The 20,301-nt window shown below is 49.5% G+C and overlaps 1 protein-coding gene across 2 annotated transcripts in view; it reads right to left on the bottom strand.

The window, feature by feature from the left end:
- Positions 1-1,336: 1,336 nt before the first annotated feature.
- The window catches only part of CDKL1 (cyclin dependent kinase like 1), a 30,711-nt gene continuing 11,746 nt past the window's right edge, over positions 1,337-20,301 (bottom strand). Inside the window, exons 2-9 of one of the 2 annotated variants that reach the window (XM_090034334.1) lie at positions 15,996-16,117; positions 12,860-12,932; positions 11,007-11,097; positions 10,140-10,340; positions 5,413-5,495; positions 4,593-4,649; positions 3,356-3,511; positions 1,337-2,854 (exon numbers count right to left, since the gene is read on the bottom strand). In XM_090034334.1, coding sequence (XP_089890460.1) covers positions 2,747-2,854; positions 3,356-3,511; positions 4,593-4,649; positions 5,413-5,495; positions 10,140-10,340; positions 11,007-11,097; positions 12,860-12,932; positions 15,996-16,117 — 891 coding nt within the window. In that variant the 3' untranslated portion in view covers positions 1,337-2,746. The remainder of the gene's footprint in view (positions 2,855-3,355; positions 3,512-4,592; positions 4,650-5,412; positions 5,496-10,139; positions 10,341-11,006; positions 11,098-12,859; positions 12,933-15,995; positions 16,118-20,301) is intronic. The other variant, XM_090034335.1, reaches the window with a different exon arrangement.

Here is a 20,301-nt window from a genome sequence, read left to right on the forward strand (position 1 = left end):
TGTTCCTTTCTCGGCATCGGTGTTAGGGGAGAAAAGGGCTATCCAGGAATCAACAGGACAAGGAAGGAAGGTTTTTGCTTGTATCCTGGCTACATGCTGGTAAAGATCCCTGGCAGCCAAATTCTAAAAAGATAAATGTAAAAACCTGCCATTCAGCTGAAAGAAACGGATGTTAGGGCCACATGAGACAACTCAGTAGGGCAAAAATGTGGAAGGGGTGTCTTTGAGGTCCTGTGGGGTGGAAGGGAAGAGCCAGTGTAATTTTATTAGGCAACAGCTAAAAGTGTAGGCCCTTACAGCTGCTGCCCACACCCAAACCACCAAAAGCTTGAGGCAGGTGGGAATGGCTCTGCTCTTTAGATGCATCCTTACCTGGGGTGTGGGATTTCATTAACTAACTAATAAATTTAAAATGATTGGGGAAAACTAAAGATGCTGCTTATTATGAAGAGCAACATACTAAAATAGAGTGCAGTAACACTGTAAATGGAACCCCATCAGAGATTCCACATGACACACGATGAAGGGCTGTAACTCCGAACTGAGTGAAGGATGCTGGGGGGTTATTAAGGGACCCTAGCATCAGCCAGTTAGTTTCAACAGAACAAGTTTCTGAGCCCCTTGGCATTTCCAGTGTAGATTGTACATTGTACCTGTAGGCTACTGACATCCTGAGGCTGAGGGTGATCTTGCTGACTAATCCTGCCTTGCTGCATCCTTGTACTTGTCTCCACTGGGATCATAAGCTCTTTGAAGTCAGTGTTTTCATTCTGTGTTTGTACAGCACCTAACACAGTGGCATGCTGCCCGGGGCCTCTGGCTACTAGGAAAATCCAGATAAAATAATATTGATTCTCACAGAATGTCTCACACTCCATTAGTACAGGGGAGAGCACTGGGGTCCAGATACTCCAAATGTGTAGTTTTACTTCTGGATGCAAATCCAACCCTAACTATGAGAGACCAAGATGTGACCTTGTGAGGACAGAAACGATCCCTCATCTTCCAGCTCTAGGGTTCCTTTGCTTTCCTCCACAGCATCAGAGGCTAGCCCCCACCAGACACCACATTTTGAGCAAGATGAACCTTGGCCAGTTTCTGCTGCTCAGCAGATGGTTGCAGCAAGACTGGGTCTGAGATCTGGAACTTCGGTAGAGCCTGCATCTTGCAGGATCATATCCTTGATTTGCCTCATGTCCCAAACAGCATGTAGTTCTAGAGCATGGTTGTGCTGTTAAACTGCAAAGGTGCAAGACTGGACAACTGGTATTCCTGCAAAAAGATATTTATATTCTTTTCCAAAAGGATATGACCAAAAATACACATGGAACAATGCTCAAGATTAAAATACATTAGCTGTATTAGTCTAGGAATTTGAACATTCCAATATGAGGATACAAATAGAAAGTTCACTAGACATTTAATTGTGAGGATACATGATCTGCCTCACTAAGAGAATCTCATATATTTCAAATGCATTATACCTATAGTATTCAAAAGAACACGCGTCTCTTGCTCTGTACTTCAAACAGCTGTTAAAGACTCCTGAAGTGGTCCTACGTACATACATCACTGTGTATACTTACTAAACATTAAGACACGTTATTATGTCAGAAAGACAAGTTACTTGTATTCTATTAAAATGCAACAGAATATCACATCCCAAGATTACCCAAAGAAATGAGATGAAGTATTCTAAGGTAGCTACTGAGGAGCACTCCCTGCCTGTGCCTTCCTAAACAGGTCCCGGGATTGTTTGGGCAATATCGACACCTGCAAAGTTACAGAGAAATGACTGGGTCAACAGCAAAACATCAAATGAAACCACTGCGTAATACTATACTCTGCAGCCTTTAGCTGCTCAGACCCGATGAAGAGCATCTTGCATTCAAAAGCTTATCTAACTCTCCCAACTATGCAGCTGGTCCAATAGAAAGCTATCGCCTTAAGAAATCCTTGCCTCCTGGATAAAGCTAGGAAGACAGAGGCAGGAGTCCTGTAAAATCTAGTCTAAAGCAAGACCATGGTATTATTTATTACATTTATTCCCTCCACAAGCGATAACCTTGCCTGAGGGACATTCTGCTACGTTTATTGATCTTGGCTCTTCCTAATGCTCTTTTTCCTATCTGAAGTGCACAACTTGGGGCAATACTACACATACTTGGATTTCAGCAAGTTCATCCAAACGAGTGACTGATGCAGTTAGCATGACAGCCTGCTGGCCCAATCCTGAAGAACATAGCAGGTTCCTCAGGTAGGACTCCTTGCTCACAGGAACGCAGCGCAGCCTGTGCACGAGTCCTTGCTGCATCTATTATTCCTGCTGTGTAATACAGTCACAGACAATGGTTTATATTACCACTTTGACAGAACAGGGCTTTCTGGAACAAACCTGTTTGGCATGCACGTGATTTGACTGCAAAGTCTTCAATACAGGCCATAGATGCACGTTATTAGTGTCACATACTGTAAGCACTGGTTCCCAGGAATCCCAAACCACAATACAATCACAAATAAAAGCAACATAACTATGTGTTTTCCTTTGTACACAGAACACTGATTAGTAGCTTTGGGCACTCTCTGCAGGATTTTCCTTCCTTTGATGTCCCCTAACAATTAACTTTACAGATCACTCACATCCGTATCATAACATTTATGCTGGTTTAATTTTTCACCTCAAATCTTTTTAAAAAAAAATTCTGGAGGGCTTGTAGTTTAGTTGTCAGTAGTGGCCGGGATCTTCTCAGATGTTGGGGAAATGGTAGTTCAGTTTTCTTGTGTTGGAAAAATACTTCTTGTTATCCAAAGCTGGTAACACGTTACTGCTGGTTAACTGAGGAAGGTGTTGTAGCTAAAGAAGAAAGGACAGAGTTTGTGCTTTCATAGGAACGTGAAGTAGGCTAATCCAATCAAACACATCATAATAGCCACATAAAATAGTTATACACTTCTAGAGATGCTGCTCAGGTATGTAATATTTGTTGTTCTGTAACTCAGGTCCTTCCACTTAGGGCAAGAAGAACATGGGTCTTATCCATCGATCACATGGCAGAGGACTGGGGGGAATTGGCTTAGTCTTAGAACACATGAATGGGCAGCAGCTTGGAAACGTGCTACATCCCAAGTTGACAACCCTCCAGTTACTGTCAACCGTGTCAGCAGGGAAGAAAGCTGTTGTGGGAACTGGGGCCGTAGGAGCAAAGGGGAGCTCTTAGTTGGATGACTGAGTCTGATTTAGGGGTCCTTATCTTGAGACACTGCAGGTGTGAGAAACTAAACTCCATGTGCTAGAAGCTACAAGAACACCAGTTCCTTTCCTAAGCACGGTACATTTATTGCTGACAAGTCTCACCCCTGGCATGTGCTTTCGTGTTGCCCTGGCTGGCTTCCGAGCAGCTTTATCATGCTCCTTTCCCAATTCTCCTGATTCTCTAATGCCATCGAAGTACGGGTGTTGCAGTAGCTGCTCACAGGTTTGTCTCTCAGCAGGGTCCATATGAAGGCAGCCCTTAGAAAACAGTAGAGGACCACACAAGGATGAACGGTACAACACTTATCAACTAATTGCAGGATGGCTGATAAAAGCAGCTGGTTTTAACAAACATGCCATTTAAAAAGAACAAGCTTCAGGCCTCGGGAAGTGCCAATGTTAACAGTCAGAACAGAACTCCCTAAACCATGACACACACAAGGGGTTAACACTGAATAATTCCTACTTCTGCAACATGGAAATAAATTAACAGAATCTCCTACCAGAATAGATCATCTTGTTTGGCTTTCTATATATTACAGACCACAGAACATCCTGCTGTAATATCTACATCCAGCCCACAACTTCCACGAGCTAGAGCAGATCCTTCAGGAAGGCATTCAACCTTAATGTAAATCAAGACTCCATGAGAAGTTGTCCAGCTGTTCTCACTGCATACCAACAAAAATGATTAGGGGCCTAGGAAGCAGGATTTACGAAGAAAGGCTCAAAGAACCAGGGTTATTTAATCTGGAGAAGACGGGGGATTTGATAATAGTCTTCAAATCCCCAAGGGGTGACACAGAGAGGATGGAGACAGCCCATTCTCTGTGGCTATAGGGGACTTTGAGGACTAGGAGTAATGGCCTTAAACTGCAGTAGGGAAAATTGAGATGGGAGATGAAGGGGAACTTTCTCACTACGAGGGTGACCAAGCACTGGAACAGACTGCCTAGAGAAGTGGAATCTCCGGCCTTGGACATTTTCAAGAGCAGGTTGGACAGACACTTGGCTGGGATGGTTTAGTTGGGGACAGTCCTACCCTGAGCAGGGGGCTGGACTAGATGACCTCACAAGGCCCTACTTTTCTGTTATCCTATGACCTATTTCCAGTCTGAATTTGTTCACCTTCAGTTTCCAATAGGTGGTTCTCATTATTTCATTTTCTGCTTGATGCTTCCACTCTCAGAAGTCTTAAATACATATATTATACTTAAATACTAAATCAATTAATTAAATACTAGAGCAGATGTTTGCAGGCCAGGATCAAGTCAGCTCTTCAGCTTCTCTACATTCATTACGAATGAGCTCAGAACGTCATTGCCTGTTGTCTGCTTACCTTCATCAAGGCTAGAGCAGGATATGAAATGTTAGGGAACTTCGCCTCCAGTGGCTCCTGTGAAAATAAAGTGCCATTCTATTCATAATACATTTTTCACGGATCAGGTGCCCTTTCCTACGTGACCCACTTCCCACACCACTCTGCTACTTGCTTAGACACCTGTTCTGGAACTGGCCTGTCATTAAAGGCAGGGGCTGGGACAGTGAGGGAATGACAATGACCAGAGTGAAATATGTTGAATGTCAGGTTAAAAATAACAGACTGAAGTGAGCTAGTCCTGCAAAATATTGTTCAAAGCAGATGTGCCAAGCCTCTCCACCCAGGAGCCATTCTAAACAGGGTTGCAAAGCCTCTGAGTGGGGAATAATAATCCTGTACAGCAGGAGAGCAAACGTAGCTGCCAGGGTCTGTCTATAGCCCTAAGCCTACAACGATTTCGACAACCTCAATCTTTGAGCTGAACATGACAGCGCGGGAGATGAAAGTTCTCCTCTCCAGGACACACGCCTGTGGTTATTAATTGCTGTCTACAATAGTGACAACCCCCTTGGTGTGGGGTTTTGCACAGGGCACACGAACAGGTTGAGCTGCAGCTTGGGCAACCTGTTGCTTTAGGAGGTCATTAACCCCCTAGAATATGGCCGATATCTCCAATTATTGCTTAGCTGTAACCCAGTGTACAGCACTGGGAACCACACTTGAGCTCTCCACCCCAGAAAACCCTTCTCTAGCCACATACAGTCATCTCTACAACACAGCATGCAACTTGCTGAGTAGCGTTAGACTCAATTGCTGGGAGTCTGCAGAGTGTCCTTACCATATTGTCCGGGTCTGGAATCCTTACCCCACTGAAGAACTGGTTGGTGCTGAACACTTGCTGATGCCTGGGAATTAGGTCCCCTTTGATCAAGAACACAAAACAAGCAGGTTAGCATGCCCAGGTTAGCAGTGCCCGCACTTCACAAGCTTAGTCTGCAGCAACGCAGGGAAAAGTTTAACACTGACATGCTGGCATTGAGAGAATCAGTAATGAGACGAGCACTAATCTTCCCCTCTACACTTCCCTCATTAAAAGCCTTGATCACCAGACATGTTTAAACCTCACTACTGCAGTGAGCTGGCTACCTCTGCCGGATGTTTAGTTGTCAATAGTGGGGTCAGCCTGTGTGCCCTTGCCCCTATTCTGCTCATGGGAACTCCCCTTACGCTGAAGTGGTAACACCTTCAGAGCAGGAGCACCAGATCCTATCCATGCGGTATGATCTGGGCTCCCACACAGCTAACTATGTCTCTCTTTCCACACTCTGCCACCCAGTCACAACCAGTTTGGGTATTAACACCTCTTTGGAAATTACATCATGTCAGCAAAGTCCAACCCCTGCAGCCTAAAGGACACCTCGCTACTGTAATGTGGAGCACTTTGTAATAGCAGGGGTACTTCCCTCTTTATTACACACACAGATATGACAGGCATCAATACCGTTGTTGTCATCCCACTTGTGCTCTTATACACAGTTCTGGCACTGGCTGGACCGAAATGCAGGAGTGTGGACAGTGCAGAAGCTAGAGGGTGCTGCACGAGCAGCTGTGAGATCAGGCTAGCAGAGCTGGGAAGCTCAGCCCCCGCCTGCCGTCAGACTGTCCAGGGCTCTCCAAGGGGAGGGAATGCTGGGGATGCCTGAAAGTGTTTTAGGCAAAACGAACCGACAGGCACTGGGACAGAACGGCACAGTCCACCGTCCCGATAAGCAGCCGGCAAGAGCCGCTGTTTGTTTTGGGCTGGCAGCGCAGGGCCTGCTTTGTTCACCAGGAGGGCAGGGACTGTCGTGCCAACCTGGTTCTCAGCGCTGATGCTGTGCTTTGGCACTCTCAAAGCCAAGCTTTCATGCTCCTAACAACGGGCCTCCCCTCCTCCCCATTCCTGACCCCTGGCAGGGCACAGGCTCAGGCTCCTTCCAATCAGATGACTTTTTTTAAACTTCCTCTGGGGCTCTCCAGAGCCAGGATGGGCTGAAAGGCAGCACAGAGAGGAAGGGGTTAATGCGAGGCTTCCCCAAGGGGGCTTCACAAACCCCTTGCAAAGCCTTTCCATTCAGGAAAGAGCAGCAGGCAGCAAACAAGCTGTCAAGCCACTAAGGAGAGCCAGTGTAACACTACACATAGTACATCAGCACATAGCTGTGAAGTAGCTCTTCTCTGTAATTCCTGCCTCAGCCAGAGTCCTTTCCAGAGCTCAGGTCCAACGGAAATCCTTCTCAGCTGAAACCCCATTATTAAAAGTGAGTAAATGACTTAAAGCTTGAATGAGAGGACTCAAGGACACAGCAATCAAACTGTGTGTATTTTATAGCATGTGTGTTAGTCCCTTGATTTTTTCATAGGCCAACAGTTTTCTAAATTGTCCCACAAGAAAATATGAATCTTGATTTATTCAAGAATCACTACAATTATAAAGCACGTTTGTTCCCTCCACCCAGAACTGAGAATCGGCTCTGTGCCTGCTACGTACCAGTGTGCAACAGAAGCAATAAGAGAAAATTTAGTCCATACTGCAGAGTTTTAAGGGAGGTCCAGCTAAACAGAGAAGCGCGGAGCTTTTTTTAAACCCCCCCCCCACCATTCCACATCCAAAACCTCCTGCGATTTCCTTTGTGGCAAAACGGCTAACAGCTGGGAGAAGCTCAACCCTAAGCTGTTCAAAGTGTCTCCCTTTGCATTTGAAGATACTTTTACAAAATATGAAAGTATCCCTAATCTTCTGCCAGATTTGACTGGAATTCCTCCCCCAGGGTGATAAGCCAAATCCAGAGACAGAGGCAGGGAGCTTACTGCTCTTCCTGGAAAAATACCAGGGCTGTCTCAAACCTTGATGTGGGTCAGATTAATGGTAAAAACAGAAGTGGATCTCATCTGTGCTAGAGAACCTGTGGTGTAAAGGGAACAAATTCTTGCTAAACATTAATGAAAAGCTCCTATATCATTTTCCATCCTTGAAAACAAAGCTCTGGCCAGGATGACGAGCGGTCAGAACTATCACGAATGCAGCTTGTGAAGAGAGTGGGGGGATCCAGGGAATGGACCCACAAGAACAGCTCCTGTCATACTGTTGCCAGCCTCTGCCCAAGTTAGCAGTGGCCTCAGCAACAGCACAGCAGTCAGTTAGAAATTCACAGGGACATTGGATTAGGCCCAGGACATTCAGGTACCACCGTGATGGGCACAGTGAGAAGCCTAGACGGGCCAGAGCAGTGAGAATCGTATCCGGAGCAGAGATGCTGAAATATGAAAGTCACTCTGAGGTCGAAAGGGGATACCAAGGGGACAATCTTCAAGGAATCTGAGGGGTCTAAGGAGGAGGGGAAGGCCTTGAGCAAATAATCCACAGAACAGGAAGATCCAGGATTTTAAAAGAGGGGGTGCTGCAGGGTGGCTATACCTCTACTCCCAGCCTCCCCCCTCAACCAAGGGCAGGCAGACCCTGCCACAGGAATAGCAACCAGGGACTTTTTTTATTTTTAGGTCCCTGAAACAGGTAAAAACCCTCCCTCTTGGCACCCTTTCCCCTCCTCTCCATGCTCCGTACTACCTCCCCTCCCCTCCCAGTCACTCCCCTCACTCTCTCTCTCTAATTATGCCTGTTGGGTCACAGAAAGGGGAGACCCACCTGTCACCACCGCTGTCCTTGGTGGAGCTCAGCTCCCCATGCAGCTGCTCCCTGCAGCCTGGTTAGAGCAGGGCAGGAACAGCTCTAAGGTTCCCCCACCCACGCGTCAGCTGGGGACAGCAGCAGCACTGGGTGAGTCTCCCCTACCTGAACCCCAATAAGTAGCTACGGAGGGGAGGGGAGATGCTGCTGACCATGGAGGGGAAGGGAGAGGGTGCCAAGAGCGGGAGGATTCTTACCTGCTTCGGGGACCTAAAAAGGAGTTCCCAACTGCTGCTCCCACAGTGTGATCTGGACTCCAAAGCCACTGAGCTACACTGTGGAAAGGGGGTATACAATCATGCTGCTGCACCCCCTTTGAATATGGCCCCCATCTAGGACAAATAACTTGCCTAAATGCCCCCTTTCCTTACTCCTGTTCATGATCACAACATTCAGCCCCCACTTTCATTTGGCAGGAGACAGAGGGTGCTGTGCTGCCGGCTTGGGCAGTGTTCACTGCAAGTGTCCCCTGCCTGCAGAGCTGCCCATGTATGAAAATCATGTGCCCTCATTTCCATCCTCCATGGGCACCCTTAACTCACTGAATGTTGCGCTGTAAGGTCTGGAGGGCCCGGTGAGCTCCCACCTGGTCAAAGTGTGGGACCAATTGCAGGTTTGGGGCTTAACACAATACTCAACATTTGTTGTCACCTCTATCAGAGTCACTCCCAGTGAGGAAGTATTTCTTCCAGCAAAGGCTGATCCCTTGAACATGCCTGATGGGCAAATATGAAGGGTTTGCAAAAGCAACGGAACCAAAATCAGCTTTCTAATCTGAGTAAGCAACCTTCATAATTCCATGATTCCACATGATTCATGCAGCCCCTTAAAAAAAAACCCCAAACCACCCTTTGACATCGCTCCCAGAGACTGGAAAAATGATTTGGCAATGGAATTACAAATGTAAGCCCTTTAAAAATGGCTGCAAGAATGCCTGGGTAGCACCTGGCACCCTGAACATATGAAACTGCAATCACATATGCAAAGAACCCCTAAACAAGAGGTGCTCAGGAAAACTATCCCCTCTCACTGAAATCAACAGGAAATACAGAATCTTTTTTCACCTCCCTCTGAAGCACTGGGAGGTTGGGCACTTCCAAGTTTACTGGGGTTAACTGGTGCTCCTACCACTGCTTAGAAAACCGAGATTCCTGGCTGAAGGATCTTGTCCTTCCAATCATAGAATGCAAGGCTGGAAATCAAGGTCACACCGTTCACTAAATGTGGGTTCAGGAAGTTCTTCCTCTAAGTCACACTGGTGGCAGAGGACTTGACTCGATGTCCCTGTCCAGTGCTATGTTCTTAAAAAGGGACCCTCATTAAAATACTGTTCTCACAAGGGTTGCCTCTATGCCCATTCATGCTGGTGGGAGTTGTTGGTGCTGGGTTGCTGTCAGGAGTGGATCTACAGTGACCTATGTGGTGCTGGAGCTCATTGAAAAGGGAGTTGCAACATCACTATTAGCATAGTCATTGCTGCTCTTCAGTCAGGACCTCTCACCGGCACGTTACCGGGAAGCTCAAGTGTATTTGCACAGTGATCATCACGCTGCTCTCAGGCACAGCCTTTCCTTCTGAGACTCAAAGGTCAGGCCACTGCATTAGCAGGGAATAAAATGCAACAAAAGCAAAGGAATGGTGATTTCAGCTGTGAGGGGCTAACCTGAGGGTTTCCTAACACACACACGCACACCCCCCACCATCTCTCTGGATCTGTTGGAGTTGGACTTTATCAAGATAGCCTTGTGTAGCAGCTGCATGCACCATTTCTACTATCATGCCATTCAAAGGGTTAGAAATCAGCACAACCTAAAGTGCATCACCCAGGGGACACTTACCTAGTGTCCTCCTGATTAGGTACAGCTGGTCGACATCTGATTTGCCAGGCCACAGAGGGACACCAGAGAGCAACTCTGCAAAAACGCAGCCTATGGCCCAGACGTCTACGGGAGGGCCATACTGAGTATCTCCCACAAGCAGCTCGGGAGAACGGTACCACCGGGTTGCCACGTAGTCTGTGTAATAGTCACTGGGTCCAGCTGGAGCGGGGTAAGGAAAGACCGAACCGGAGCGTCAGAATTCTTAAGTGCAGCAAGTGCCTTGTTTATTGTTTCAGGTACCAGCAGAATGACTGTAACCAACCTGAAAGCCATCAGGTAGAGCTGCTGTGCACACTCCCGGCCACTCCTGCTCTGGGGAAACCCTTGGGCACCAACCCTGTGGTGCTGCCCAGTGAAAGCCAGGCCTCAGCCTGTGTGTGGCTCTTCCGGACCAGATGTTCCAAGACTAGTCACAGGGCTTGGGAGCAGGCGTTATTGTTACAGGAAAAGTGAAGCCATTGTTCCCAAGGGGAAAGGACCTTTTGCAGAACAGGCCAGTCTAGCACAGAGACTCAGTCTACCCACACTGCAGTCACGAGACCGCAATGCAGTCTAGGCTAGGCTCCGTGCAGGCAAGGCTGGCCTGCCCCAGGCATCCAAGTCAGCTCATTTACATCTAGCTTGGGGCTCTCAAGATCCCACTTCAGACTCTTCTGTGAAAACACACCCACAACCTGTGTTTCCTTGTAAACACCAGCCCACCTCACAAGACAGTTGCCATGCACAAGCATCACATGAGGACAAAGCAAGTCTGGATCACAATGTAGGTGCCCAGGCAAACGCTTCCTTTGGGCTCTAGCACAGGCCACAGCAACCAGCACTTACTCAGGATGCGAGCAAATCCGAAGTCGCAAAGCTTGATGACCGACTGCTTGGTGATCAGGATGTTCTCCGGCTTCACGTCCCGGTGGATGCACTGCAAGAACAGACAGCAGGGTCAGGGGTGAGCACTCCACTACTTCACTTGGAGGAAGCAAGGACTGGTGGCAGGGAGCTTGCCAGTGAGAACACCACGTTGAGGAGACTGCTCCTGCACCCCATCCTGGGGCCCATGCCTGGCATGGAAACACTGGAGAGACTACAAAGAGGGGCCTGAACAGTGATCTGAGCCCTGGAAGCTGAGCCTGACAAGGCAAGGCTTACAGAGCTCAGCTTATCAAGCTGGTGACTTCATCACCCGGTGCTTGTACAGGAAGGAATCTGGCAGTGGGGGGACTTTTGCCCCTGCTGAAAAAGATGAAGACTAGAAGACAGCGAATATATGCCAGGTCAGTCCTGAAAGAAGATGCGATTTCCCAGGGTGTTGAGCATGGGACCAATTAAGAACGGGAGGGAGAGGCAGGATCACCCTCACTTGGGTTCTTGAGAACAAAGATCAGCCAGAGAAGTGACATGCATCTGTGCTCTGAGGAAAAGTCTGTGGCCTGCACAGGGGTGGGGAGAAGAGGGCCAAGGCTTGAGAGGAGGAAGTTTTAGTGGTTCTTTCTGGCCTGGCCGTGTGCATTTTATGAACCCCCAGCCTGCCCCCTTCCCTCATAGCCATGCTGCTCCTGGGTATCCTGCGCTGCCCCAGCACACACAGCACTGGCAGCCTGGCCTCACAATACTGGCTGATCACACTGGTGTGCCAGGGCCCAGCTAGTCACCTGCAGGAGGGATATTCTGTAGCAGGGCTTGGGTGACACAAGAACCCCTTTTTCCAATGCTTGATGAGTGCACCTTGCCTACGTGCTCCAGGGCCAACTGGTCTTCACATCTGGATTTCCCCCAGATGGATTGGCAAGGACTTGGGGTGGGGTTTTTTTCTTTTTTATAAAGCATGGGTCAGTCTGGGAGCACTGTGGTCTCTTTTGTCCTGAGGCAGCAGCTTATAATTCAGTCCTCTGAAGGTATTTAGGTTACATGCATATACTGTGATGCACAGAAGGCTAAAACCAATGACCTAGTGATTTCTTCTGGCAGAGAGAGAGACAGAGACAGAGACAGAGACAGAGAGACAGAGACAGAGACAGAGACAGAGACTGTGGTTCAGACCGGTCAGCTGCCACTCCTGTGGTTCAGCATGGAGACAAAATACTCTCTCCAGAGGCCTCTGGCCCCACATTCCACTCTCAGGCCTTGGCAGGCAAAGCAAAAGAAGGAATATGACTGCAAGGAAAGAGTCCACCCAACAATCAAGTCCTCCTCTCCCCCAGAGGCTTCCAGCACGATTTATTCAGCCTGTCACTAACAGCACTGGTCAGAAGTCAGAGGATTTCTGCAAAACTTCCACAGTCTTGGCATATTTAATCGTGTATCCTTTCACCCGGTGTCCGAGCCAATGCCTGCTGAAGTCAAGAGAAAGGCTTTCACCAAAATCAATGGGAGCTGCTATTTAATGCCAGGCCCGTGTTCTGCAGCTGTGGACAGGCTTGGTGACATGGGCATTTTGCTGTAAGACGCTGTTTGGACTGGAAGACAAGCTCAAGTTACTGCTCCGATCACTGTCAGGCAGTGAACCCGAGGTCTGGAACCCTGAGCAAACAAACGTCATCGAGAGCATGTGGCTACGCTCCAGAAACACGTTTCCTACAACACCTGAAGGTTGTGTGGCCAGCTTTGACAGAGTAAGGCCCCGAGAGCTGGTAGCAGGACACGCACACCCCAGGACTATTACCGCCAGTGTCTGTGGGACTTACATTGTGCTTGTGGCAGAAGTTCACAGCCTGCAGTGTCTGCCACGTGATGCTCTTGACTAGGTGCTCAGGCACCCTGTTGGAAAAGAAGCACAAGGAGGGTGTTTTCAGGCTCCTGGAAGCTTATGCAGGTCTGACGTGGCTAGTCTATAAGAGATCTCTGCTCTGCCTCCTGCCTGCCTTCTTCTCTCTGTTCACTGTCATCATTACTTAGGGAAAATCCGAAGCCGTGCTGTAGGTGAGAGGAGGGGAATGCCCTGAAACGTAGCACCATTTAACAGCGTCTGCAGGCGAAACAAAACCAGAAGTCCAAATGCCACAGAACACACACAGGCAGACTTTGCTCAGACCAAACACCCTACAAGACCAGAGTTGAGCCATCCCTCAGCTGCTCTGCAATGCAGGGGACAGGAAGACAGAGAAGTCGCCTCCCACTGCTGACAACAGAGGTAATGTCTAGCAGTGGTTTGACACCTCTCCTGCCAGCGGCCCAGTAGGCAGCTCTATAGAGACCCTCCCTGCATGCAGGCCTTTTTTCTAGAGCTCAGACTCCAATACAGCCATGGAGTCCGCAGCAACTTGCAGGTCTCTCCGAAAAGCCCCATTTACTTTCCAAGCACCAAGTCGACTCAGACAGCCCCCACAGGGACTTGCCATTTTAATTTATGATGACTAGATAAGAAAAATTTGCAGCAGCTGAGAGCACTCCCAGGCTTTCTGGCACTACTTGGATGGGGCCAACTTCATGCCTGTCCACTGGCAACCACATAGTGAACCAGAAGCAAACAGTGACTCCTGTCCTGTGGCTGTGCTCCCCGTTCACCTGCCCTGGCATCATTAACTCTGCTGAAATAGAGCTGGAAATGCCAAGCAGCCAGTCTGCAACTGCAGGAGGATTTCAGAGATACCCGGGCACCAGGCAGCCTCACGATGTAATCAGGTAACTGGAGGCAAGAGAGATAATTGAGCAAAGAAGGGAAGTGATTTTTATCTGCTGTGTCAAATTCAGGGCTTTGTTTGTCTCTCCCCAGCCATCATTTATCTGCAACGGGGAACTCGCATTCTGGAGAAGGGAGGTCTTTTTAAAAGTTAGGGTGTGACATTTTGTTCACACATCCTCAAACATTCCAAGGTTTCCAGCACAATGAGGAAAGACAGAGCTGAGACTGCCAACTATGGCAATCTTAGGCCTTTTCTTTTCAGGCCTTGCAGACCTCTGTTCTCTTGTAAAAAAACCCTCCCCTGAATCCTCCCTTCCTCCAAAGCCTGATTTCTCAACCTAGCAATAAGCAGTGTCACACTGGTCAAGCCAATGCTCCCAGGCACTCCTGCTCAACCTCCCCATCCTGCCTCCTCTCAGCTCCCCAGCGGTGTGTAGACTTTGGCTTGTTCTGGTTTGATTCCCGGCATTCAGTCCTGTTCTAACCAGTCCCTCCAACTGCTTGAGCCCTGGGGCCTGTCAGTAGCTCCATTATGCCCAAAACCATACACACTGGCTCCTGTACAAAACCCAGTCTCTGATTCAAGACCTGTCCATTCACAGCAGCAAACCCCAAGGTCTTTCTAAAGCCAAGCATGTGGCCTATCTAGCCTACGTAAACTGTTACATGCTCAAACTGCAGGACTGAATTTCTGTGCGCTGGAGGCATCTTCCCTGTGGCTGTTGTATGTTCTCCAGTGAAGAGTCTCTAGTGAGTCTGAAAGAGAAGCTCCTCTCTGGCTTACCTCCCACAGGCATGTCCAATCCTTCTGCTGGGGCTATGTGCCAGTGAAGGGAGCTCTTGTCTGCTCAGCCCTTCAGTACGTCTCCTATTGGCCACTCCTCTAGGTGCAAGGCCCAAGAATGATTTATCAACTTGGGCTTAGCATTTCCACAGCACCGAAGCACCAGGTATCACTCTTGGCCATGCAATTCCCTCGAGACATGTTATACCACATCAAACAACCAAAGGGGCTGGCAGGACCAAGGTTTTCTTTCTCCTGCTCACATGATGCTTGCTTTGAGCAAGCAGTTGTTTCGAGGGAAGCGCTTCTGACTTCCTGCAAGGTTCTTGGGGGCAGGCACACACATGGCACAAGGCTTTAGGGGACCTGGAAATAAAGTTGACTGGAGAACAATAAAACTGGGCAGAAGAATATATCTCCAGACAAGGAATGAGGGGAGGAGTGTCCCAGAAGTGACTAACACCTCCCCCCTGCGCTGGCAAGGGCAGGGGGCTGTTTTCAACTTAAACTCTTTACTGGGTCGGGACTGTGCACTGGTGTTTACAAATAGGTCCTGGTACAAAAAAGGTTGAGAACCACTGATCTATCGAGTATCACATCACCCCCACAGAGGCTGGTCTGACCTGCTCTTAACACCTCTGCAGGTTCCCAACAGCCCTGGGCAGCCTATTGCAGTATTTCCCCACTTCCAACTTGTCCTTGTATTCCACCCAAATCATCCAAGGACTCTGGACCTCTGGTGTAACACTAGACAGCTACCAGGCAGCCTGTGCAGGCTGCTCACAGGCCAGCCTAGCACTGGCCTTCAATCTGAAGGCTCCAGCCTCCATTCCTGAGGACGAGGAGATCTCAGTCCCATGCTACTTCCCCATCGGTCCAGACTAGGCTGCCAGGAATTCTTCTCATGTATCAAAGGCAGATGAAGGCCCTGTTCCTACCACACTCTCATAGCAGATCAGCCATGATCCCACAGGGGAGCTGCGGGAGAAGAGGGGCTGGGCAGAGCCAGCACCAAACACCTGCCCAGAAGGGAACACACTGAAAGTGCAAGCAGGCGCAGCTCCCCAGCGAGTGTGGCATGGGCTCCTGTAAATGGGAGAGCTGCGTGCTCCTCTCAGGTCCTCTCAAGCCCTTGGCTCCCCTCCCGAGCCAGCCAAAGATCACTCCGCATGCTCAGGCCTGGCGACGTGGTCTCCTTGGTGAGGTGCACTGAGCAACAGCACTCCGAGGCACTCAAGTGATGCTTCTGGACAACACTGCTAAGCCACGGTAACCCGGTGCTGCCTGGACACTGAGCCAGCAGACCTGCTATGAACAAGAACCTCCACCACAATAAACACCACCACAGACTCTCCCCACCTCCGGCCAGGCCTGGCGGCCAGACCCCAAATGAAGTCCAGCACCCACTACTCACCCCCGCGGGTGCTTGTCCAGCTCGTGGAGCACCGTGTGGTCGCAGTATTCAAAGACCAGGTGGAGTTTCCGCTTCCTCCTAAAGACTTCCAGCAGGTTGACCAGGTTGGGGTGCTTCAGTTGCTATAAAACATAGCAGAGATCTCATAAGGGGTTGACCCAGTCCAGGAAGCTACAGACCCCCACAGCTGGGTCTGAGAAGGCAGGGGGAAGAGACACCAAAGCTCCTGCCTGGTAAAGCTCCCTGTTTTAAAAATACAGAGACTGGGAATTAAGGAGCTGGAGATGAGGGTGACCTGCACAATGACAGCCTGCTCCCAAGCTTTGTTATTCCTCAGAGAAGTTGGCCTGAAAACAAAAAATACCCATAGGCAAAGGTGCAGGGAGACAAGGGGTAAATTTCTCTCCCCCACAGATAAAATGTCCTCTCTGGCAGCGTCAGTGGTCAGACACTCTGGTGAGGGGTGACAGAGCTCCCTAATGAGCCCTTTGCCTGCTCCGTTCCCTTCTGCAGCCTACAGGAGAGGTTTTGTACCAACAAGCCCGTCTGTTCTGAGATGGGGGTAAGCGTGTCTGTGCTGGGGTGGAGAGACAAACACAGGCAGCGTTTATCATAGAATCACAGCAGTCGGGTCGGAGGGACCTTGTAGATCTTCAAGTCCGACCCCCGGCCTGGGCAGGAGAAAAAACTGGGCTCAAATGACTCCAGCCTCTTCTTAAAGACCCCCAGGGTAGGAGCCAGCACCACTTCCCTTGGAAGTTGGTTCCAGATCCTAGCTGCCCCGACTGTGAAGTAGTTCTTGCGGATGTCTAATTTAAACCTCCTCTCCAACAACATGTGGCCGTTATTCCTTATTATGCCAGGGGATGCTAGGGGAAACAAGGTCTCTCCCAAACCCTTCTGGACCAGACTAGTGAGTTTACAGATGGTCACCAGGTCCCCCCTCAGCCTTCTCTTGTGAAGGCTGAACAGGTTCAGGTCCTGCAGTCTCTCATTGTAGGGTCTGCCCTGCTGTCCCCGGATCATGTGGGTGGCCTCCTCTGGGCCCTCTCTGTGAGGGTGTCCACGTCCCTCCTGAAGTGCGGTGCCCAGAACTGGACGCAGTACTCCAGCTGCGGCCTGACCAGTGCTGCATGGAGGGGGAGGATCACCTCCTTGGCCCTACTTAAGATTCACCTGTGGATGCACGACAAGGTCTGGTTAGCCCTGCCAACCGTGACCTCGCATTGTCGGTCCATGTTCATCTTGGAGTCAATAATGACTCCAAGATCCCTTTCTGACTCCGTGCTCTCAAGAAGGGAGTTTCCCATCTTATAAGTGTGCTGCTGGTTACTACCGCCCAGGTGCAGCACCCTGCACTAGTCAGTATTGAAACGCATCCTGTTTTTGCTAGCCCACCCCTGTAACCCATCCAGGTCTTGCTGCAGTCTTTCCCTCCCTACTAGCGTGCTCACCTCACCCCAAATTTTCGTATCATCAGCAAATTTAAACAGGTTGCTTTTCACCCCATCGTCCAAATTGCTGATAAAGAAATTGAACAGTACGGGCCCAAGGACTGAGCCCTGGGGGACTCCGCTGCCCACTTCCCCCCAGGTCAAATATGACCTGTCCACTACCACCGTCTGAGTATGACCCTTCAGCCAATCTGCAATCCATCTGACTGTGTAGGCATCAATGCCACAGTTGCCTAGTTTTTAAATGAGGATGCAGTGGGAGACGGTGTCAAAGGCCTTGCTGAAGTCCAGAAAAACTACATCCACGGCGACACCTGCATCCAATGCGTTTGTGAACTGATCATAAAAGACAATCAGGTTGGTCTGACATGACCTGCCCCTAATGAAACCATGCTGGTTGCCCTTAAGCATCATCCCTGAAGCCGGCCCATCACAGATGTGCTCCTTGATGATCTTCTCAAAGAGTTTCCCTAGGATTGAGGTAAACTGACAGGCCTATAGTTGCCCTGGTCCTCCCTCCTCCCTTTTTTAAAGATGGAGACCACGGTGGCTATCTTTCAATCATCTGGCACCTGGCCCGAGCACCACGAGTGCTCGTAAAGCAGTGCAAAGGGCCCTGCAATAACCCTTGCTAGCTCCCTCAACACACTGGGGTGGAGAGCATCTGGACCCACTGATTTGAACATGTCCAGCCCCTCCAGAAGCTCTCTAACCTGGTCCTCCCCAACCTGAGGTCTGGAGGCATTCCCCTTGAGTCCATCTTGTATCACGGTGGGGAAGTCCCAGTCCCTGCACAAGAAAATGGAGTTGAAGAATTGGTTAAAGAGGTCTGCTTTCTCCTCTAGAGCAACCACCAGATTGCCCAGAGGATCTTGCAGGGGCCCCGCGCTTCCCAGTGCTTTTTTCATCCTCCCTATATATTTGAAAAAGGACTTTTTATTGTCTTTGATCTTGGATGCTAGTCCCAGCTCTATGTCTGCCTTAGCTTTCCTGACAGCCCCCCTACAGGCCCGAGCAGAGGAGGTATACTCCTCTTTGGAGATAGTACCCCCCTTCCATCGTTGTACGCTGCCTTTTTGGCAATCAGGCATTCCCGGATGCCCCTGGTGAGCTAGGGAGGCTTTCGGGCACTCTTGCCCCCCTTGCTTCTTGTTGGGATGGTCACCCCTTGGGCCCTGAGTATCATCTCCTTAAGGAACAACCACTCATCTTGGGCACTGGGCTCCCCTGCTCTCCAGAACCCCAGCGCCTCTCCTACTAATCTCCTCAACTCGTTGAAGTTGGCCCTCTTGAAGTCTAGGGCTACCGCCTTGCTGCAGTCCCTTGACACCCTGCACCGGATGGTGAATTCCACCCAGCAAGCGATGATCTGCTATCACCCAGGTGGTCAAGGACCTGGAGGCCCCTTACCAGGTCATCACCTGTGGCAAGGACCAGGTCCAACAGAGCATTTCCTCTGGTGGGACTGCACACCTCCTGAATTAAGTGGAGGTCCTGTATCTTGGCCAGGAACCCCCTGGAACAGTCAGACCTGCCTGACTGCTCCTCCCAGCAGATGTCTGGGTAATTTAAATCACTCATGACAACTACATCCCTTGCCTTAAGTGCCTCTGCAAGCTGGCCCAAAAATTCCCAGTCCAGCTCCTCCCCTTGGTTGGAGGGGGTCTGTAGTAGACCCCCACCGTTAGATCCCTCTTCCCACAGCCTCCTTGTATCTTGACCCAGAGCACTTCAGCTTGCCCCTCTGACCCCATTCTGCTGGCAGAGGATGTGACATGGTCACGTGTCATAACCACATCCAGTTCCTTCCAGTCCCAGGTTCCCGCAGAACAGGGCACCAGACAAAGGCTGGGGAGGCCTGTGCAACCAGACCTTATAGCCATGAAAATCACATTTATATATAAAGGCAGGGACACGCTTTGGAGCAAAGACCCCCAAGATCCACCCCCCACAACGGAGCTGAAATGCCTCGTCCCGCCTTCGCTTGATCCTGTTCACACTTGGAAGGGGTCAGCAAGGAGATTTGTTATTAAATGATGAAATCCTTGCCTTTCACATAATGTTTGGACCATCATGGCTACAGCATCGCTCTTACACTACTGAGCTTTGCGGTTGTTGTTATTTTCTTCAGCCAATTCATACAGCGCAGTCAGGCTTTGGCACAAGAGGCTTCCTTCGCTAAACAGCTGGAAGCCAAGGCTTACCCCCATGGCTGGCTGCAACACTTCTGGATCTCTTAGGTGGCATATTGCAATAGGAGACTGCTGTACCATTTTCCAGTTTGCTGTCCCCGTGGTGGCTGGACCACATGGGCTGTAGCAGACTCATAAGCCTCCTCAAGCTCTCAAAACTGGGTCTTCAATGGGAACATTTAAGGTTGTTTTCAAAGTTGTTTGGATTTTTTTTACCTTAGACAGAAAACAGAACCAGTTCCCAAGCCCAGCAAAGCCACAGACACACGTGTCATTTAAATCAGATAAGCCATCCCACCCTGGCTCCGTTGGACCTGCTCACGTGCTTCGAAGTGACTCATGTCCTGGTGTGGGGTGCTTGATGGAAGAAGCGATCTTTCACCCCAGGAGCCCTCCTCAAATTGCTGAGTTAGTCCCAACTTTGAATGAATTGGTGAATGGTCTGGGGAAGGTGTGAGCAGCAGGGTGACTGGTGACCATAATAGCTCAGGTTAGTCCAGACTGCAAGGAATCTCAGAAGAGTCTCTAATGACTTGGCAACTGGGAATGGAATTAGATAAAGTGCAAGGTGAATGCACAGTGGAAAATATTCACACTTGGTTTTGGAGTCTATACAACTGTGTGTAATGAGAGAGAGGACCTGGGCTTCACTCTAGACAG

This window comes from Crocodylus siamensis, chromosome 2, assembly GCF_052110815.1.
Source record: "Crocodylus siamensis isolate JL-2025a chromosome 2, ASM5211081v1, whole genome shotgun sequence".
NCBI lineage: Eukaryota > Metazoa > Chordata > Crocodylia > Crocodylidae > Crocodylus > Crocodylus siamensis.